Raw genomic sequence first — 4,908 nt, 5'->3', positions numbered from 1 at the left:
TTGGGGTGTCCTGGGCTGTATTGGGGGTGTTGGAGGGGGCACGGAGGATGTTGGGGTGTCCTGGGCTGCATTGGTGGGTGCTGGGGGGTACAGGGGGTGTTGGGGTGTCCTGGGGGTACTGAGTGTGTGTGTGCAATGAAATTAAATATGAAAACAGCTGATGTGGAGGCTGCTTCGCTCCCGCACAACCGGCACGGAGCGGCGCGGCGGGAGCGGAGCCACGCGCCGGGAGCGGGAGGAACAGGTCGGCTCGGCTCCAACGGGAGGTGTTGGAGAGCAGGGCACGTTCAAGCCCCCTTTTCCCATGGGAGAACCGCGTCCTGGCCGGGACGGAGCGGGGGGATGCGGGTGCAGCCTCCAGCAATGAGGAGAACTCGTCCTGCCGCAGGCTGGCCGGGCAAGGGCCCGGGGCGGACGCGCGAGCAGATCCGCCACGCGCTAATGACACGGGAATGCGGCACCTAGGGATGTGGGGCTCCCTTCCCACCTCCCTCCGCACAGCCATTCCCGCCTCTCCGAACGGGAGCAGACAAAAGGCTTCCCAGGAAAAAAACACGGCCGGGCTTTTGGGGTTTGCAAAGAGTTTTGGGGGAGAATGCCCTTTGCAGCACCCGCGAGGCGGTTCGATGAAAGCCAGTTTAATGAGACGGCAGCTCGCGGCGTCCCGCGCGCTCCGGCCGCTCCTCGCGGGCCGCGTTCGCCTGCGGGAAGCCGTGGCATGAAGCACAACCGGTCGGGCCTGGCGCCGGCGCCGGCCACGCGGCCCTGCCGCCGCTTTTCCTCCTTCCCTCCCGCCTCCTCTTCCCGCTCGCTGCCCCTTCCCGGCGGGGTGGCCTGCGGAAGCTGCCGAGTGTGCCCGTGCCGGGGGGTTAGCTGAGTTAGGGAGCAGCGAGGCGCCGTCAGCAGAAAATCCTCGTGTTTCCAGCCTTTCCTGAATCCCGCTGCTCCGCTCACTTCCATGGGGCAGCCCTCGGACACAGAGCGGAGCCTGGGATGCGCCGGCCCCTCGGCTGCTCCGCTAGCCCCTTCCCCGGCACCACACCAGCAGGAAGCACCCCTGACCCGTCCGCTTTGCCCTCCAGGTGCTCCTCAGCCGGATTCCTCCCGAACGGCGAGCAAAAGGGCTTCCTTCCACCACAGCTTTCCCGCCGGAGCGAGCGGGAGCGGCGCGCGGAGCCGGCGGCCCGCGGGCGGCCTCAGAGCGCGGCGCTGCCGGCTCCACCGGGGAGGACCCTCCGCCCCGGCGCCAACATCTTCCTGAGCTCGCCGCGGAAGCGGTCGTGCAGCCAGGCGTAGAGGAAGGGGTTGCAGCACGAGGAGCTCATGGCGAACCAGTGGCACAGCAGCTGGATGAGCAGGAAGTAGCGCTTGTCGACGAGGCCGACGTCGATGTCGCGGATGACGTTGAAGGCGTGGATGGGGAGCCAGCAGACGCCGAAGGCCGCCACCAGCAGCACGACGAGGCGGAAGATCTTCCTCTTCCTCAGCCGCTCGAGCTCGGCCTGGCTCTGCGTGGCGTGCCCGGGCACCACGCGGTTCCTGAGCTTCACCGTGATGCAGATGTAGGAGAGGGACACGGCCGAGAGCGGCAGCACGTAGGTGAGCAGCAGGGTGCCGTAGGCGTAGGCCAGGCGCTGCCGCTCCGCCGCCACCCAGAACTCCTCGCAGATGGCGAAGCCTTCGCGGCGGAACTCCACGTGGTAGGTGTGCGCGACGGCCGGCGCCGCCGCGGCGCACGACAGCAGCCAGATGCCGCCCAGCACGGCGGCGCAGGCGCGCGCCGACAGGCGCCCGCGCAGCGGGTGCACCGTGGCGTGGTACCTGCGGGGAGAGCGGCCCTGAGCCTCGCCACGCTTCAAATGCATGAGGGAAAGCGCCCCTTAATGCTTTATTTCCCCTATTTCTGGGCATCCTGCACCCTTCTCCTCGCTCCCGCTGCGATAACCAAGCTCGCGGTTATTTAACGCAGTGCCCTCTGCGTGCGGAACAGCCCCCGTCCAGCCCCGCGGACGTGAGGATCACGTCGAAGCCTCCCCGGCTCTTCAGCCCCAATCGGCCCCGTTCAGCTCCCTTTGGTTCAACCGGCTCCCCTTCTTCGCTGGAATCGGAGGCAAGTTCACATTAAAGCCGTTCCCGATCTCGCTGCTTTGGGAAGCCTGCGAGTCTCTGCTCCCTGCGGGATTTGCAGCTTCCTTTATGGAATAATGTGTCTATGGAAGCGCAGTTTGTATAAAACACCCACTGTCAGACCCTCTCCCAGCCCGTTTAGGCAGGCACGAGTGCCCCTCAGCTAGGTGCCCGATCACAGGGTGATTTTCACACAAATTTATGTCACAAAGTGAGAAGAAATGGAACCCATGAGGAGAAAAAAATATATATATATATAAAATACATATTATATATATAAATATATATATATATTTGGGCTTTATAGGGACAATGGGACCCACCAAACTGCGAGGAGGCCGGTGGCAGAGAGCCCATGTCCCCTCCCTGGCACACGAAGGGCGCCAAGGGATTTTGTGGAGGTCGGGAGCCCCTGCCAGACCTCTGCTTGTGCGAGCACTGACCTGCCTGCGCCTTGAACCGGCTTTGCGTAGAGGTGGCGTCGCATTGGCAAATGCAATACCACAAAATAAGGGCAAAACAACAACAGAGAACCCCCCCTCGGCGGTATTTGCTCCCCAAAATCCCGGTGCTAGCAGAAAATAAGTGCCAAAGACACCCCGGATCCTCCGACCATGAGGCCAAGCAGCCCCGGGCTCCGCGCGGCCGCTCACCTGTCGACGGCGATGGCCGTGAGCGTGAAGACGGACACGTAGACGCTCACGGGCTGCATGAGGAACACGAAGTAGCAGAGGAACCTGCCGAAGATCCAGCCGTGGGGGCTCAGGGCATAGGCCAGCGTGAAGGGCACGCACGTGGCGCACATGAGCATGTCCGAGAAGGCCAGGTTGCCGAGGAAGAAGTTGGTGACGTTGTGCATCTTCTTGGTCTTGCAGATGACGTAGAGGAGCAGCGAGTTGCCCAGGAGCCCCACGAGCAGCAGCAGGGCGTAGCAGGGCACGATGAGCGGCTTGAAGGACTGCACGAGCTGCACGCCGGCGAACTGCGCGCTGCCGTTGGAGCGCTCCGGCCGGCCGAGCTCCCGCGCGCTGCCGTTGGCCGCCGCGCCGGCCTGCTCCCGCTGCCCGGCCGCCTCCATGGACACGGGTGCGGGATGGGGACCCTGAGCCCCAGCCGTGTCCCTATCCCGAGCCCCCAGCCGTGTCCCTTTCCGAGCCCCCGGCTGCCGGCCCCTCAGGAAGGTCAATCTCCCTGATGCCAGCGGCTCCGGCGTGGCGGGATGAAGGGATTTGCTGCAGGCTCCTGAGGGTGAAAAGGGAAAACGAGGCTCAGAACGGGGTCGGTGCCAGTCTCCAGCCCCGCTCCGGCACACAGGCGGGGACAGCATGGAGTTAAACCATCCTATTTGGAAGGAATAGAAAGGAAGAAGGAGGCAATCCGCCCCAGCAGCACTCACCGAACCCCGGGCTCCTCCACGTTCCTTGGAAGCTTTTCCCAATGCTCCCACCCTCTCTGCCTGACGCCGGCTGCTGCGGAGGGGCAGCTTCTGGCAGTGGAGAAGGGGGAGCAGCAGCTAAGCCAGAAATTAGTTCCTATTGCTTCTGGAAATAACAACAGGCATTAGCAGATAAACAAATAAAGATGCTCTGCTCCTCGGGTACTGGCTCGCCCCGTCGCGCGCCTGCAGCCGGCTCATCCATCGCTCTAACAGGATTAACCGGCCGCTCGGAAGGCGGCGGCAGGGAGGCTGCCGCGCTTGGGCTGCCTCCTCATGGACACCTTGCTCAGTGCCGCGCAGCCTCGAGGGCGAAGGAAACGCCACGGAGGAGGGATCAATCCGGGAAAGCAAATCCCCACCGCAGCCCTGGCACGGAGTTCGGGAACGCACCGAGCGCATCCACCCTGAGTTCCCGTGGATTTAGACTGACGCGGTTTTTGATGCACTTCCCCGAGTGCTGCTGCTTCCCCCCGCCGTGCACTTGCAATCCCTGCACCGTCTGGGATAAAGTCACTTCCCTGGAGCCTTTTATGCAGGGACTGGGGAGGAAACTCCTGCCTGGGCAAGCAGCACATGGGTGCTCCTGCCTCAATCACTTGGGTGCTCCTGCGAGCAATAACCGGGCTTTTGCACGTGAAAGAGCTGCAGTCCTGCAGGTCTCTGCAGGGCAAAGCGGGCAGAAAGGGACACCCGGAGTGCGGCTGCAGCAGGAGTGTCTCGTGGACTATGTCTGCACCAAAACTGCTCCCAGTTGTTCCTCAAAGAAAGTCCTGACAGAGTATTTAGGGTTTAAAACCCTGCTTTTGTGTCACCCAGTGACTCCAGCCCTGTACGTTATCGTCTCAAGGAGGCTCCTCGTCCTCCGCCCAGCGGATGGCGAGGAGGGCATTGCCGCTCCAGGCCGTTTCCATGACCTTGAGCATCTCCCTTAATTACCGGTGGTTTCCAGGACTACAGCAAAGCCCTGGCCGCAGAACAGAGCCAGCAGAAAAACAGGGAGCCGCCTTAAACGAACACTCATAAACAGATATTCTTTATTCCAGGGGGGAAGAGGGCTCGCTGGGGGCGGCGGGGGCCATGGCGGCATCGCGGATGCCGCGGGCCACGCGCTCCAGGTTGCGGGCGTTGAGGCTGCACAGGCTGAGCTGTCCCCCGGCGCCCAGGTAGACGTGGCGCTGCTGGGCCAGGAAGGCCACCTGGGCGGCTGGCGGCGAGAGGCACCACGTCCCCACAGTGGAAGTGAGGGGGGACAGGGTGCCGGGGCAGCCCCGGTACTCACGGAGCAGCCCGGAGAAGCCGCGCGTGCCCTGCTGCTCCGTGAGGTGCTCCCAGGAGCCCGGCGC

At 63.6% G+C, this 4,908-nt stretch overlaps 1 protein-coding gene across 1 annotated transcript; it reads right to left on the bottom strand.

Annotated features, from left to right (window-relative positions):
• Positions 1-1,196: 1,196 nt before the first annotated feature.
• LOC112950169 (prolactin-releasing peptide receptor-like) lies at positions 1,197-3,205 on the bottom strand. Its single transcript, XM_026042650.1, has 2 exons — positions 2,781-3,205; positions 1,197-1,821 (listed from the first exon to the last, which is right to left on the bottom strand). The coding sequence occupies exons 1-2, from the start codon at positions 3,203-3,205 to the stop codon at positions 1,197-1,199; spliced, it is 1,050 nt and encodes a 349-aa protein (XP_025898435.1).
• Positions 3,206-4,908: the final 1,703 nt, after the last annotated feature.

Source organism: Nothoprocta perdicaria, unplaced genomic scaffold, assembly GCF_003342845.1.
Source record: "Nothoprocta perdicaria isolate Ctin4 unplaced genomic scaffold, notPer1 scaffold_103, whole genome shotgun sequence".
NCBI lineage: Eukaryota > Metazoa > Chordata > Aves > Tinamiformes > Tinamidae > Nothoprocta > Nothoprocta perdicaria.
The sequence above is the reverse complement of the archived record's forward strand: the minus strand, read 5'-3'. Positions and strand labels throughout refer to the sequence as shown.

Excerpts from the sequence above, each read along its gene's own strand:
- LOC112950169 (XM_026042650.1), bottom strand. The coding sequence starts at position 3,205 with ATGGAGGCGGCCGGGCAGCGGGAGCAGGCCGGCGCGGCGGCCAACGGC. Across the intron at positions 1,822-2,780 it reads ACGGCCATCGCCGTCGACAG|GTACCACGCCACGGTGCACC; the intron begins GTGAGCGGCCGC and ends CTCTCCCCGCAG.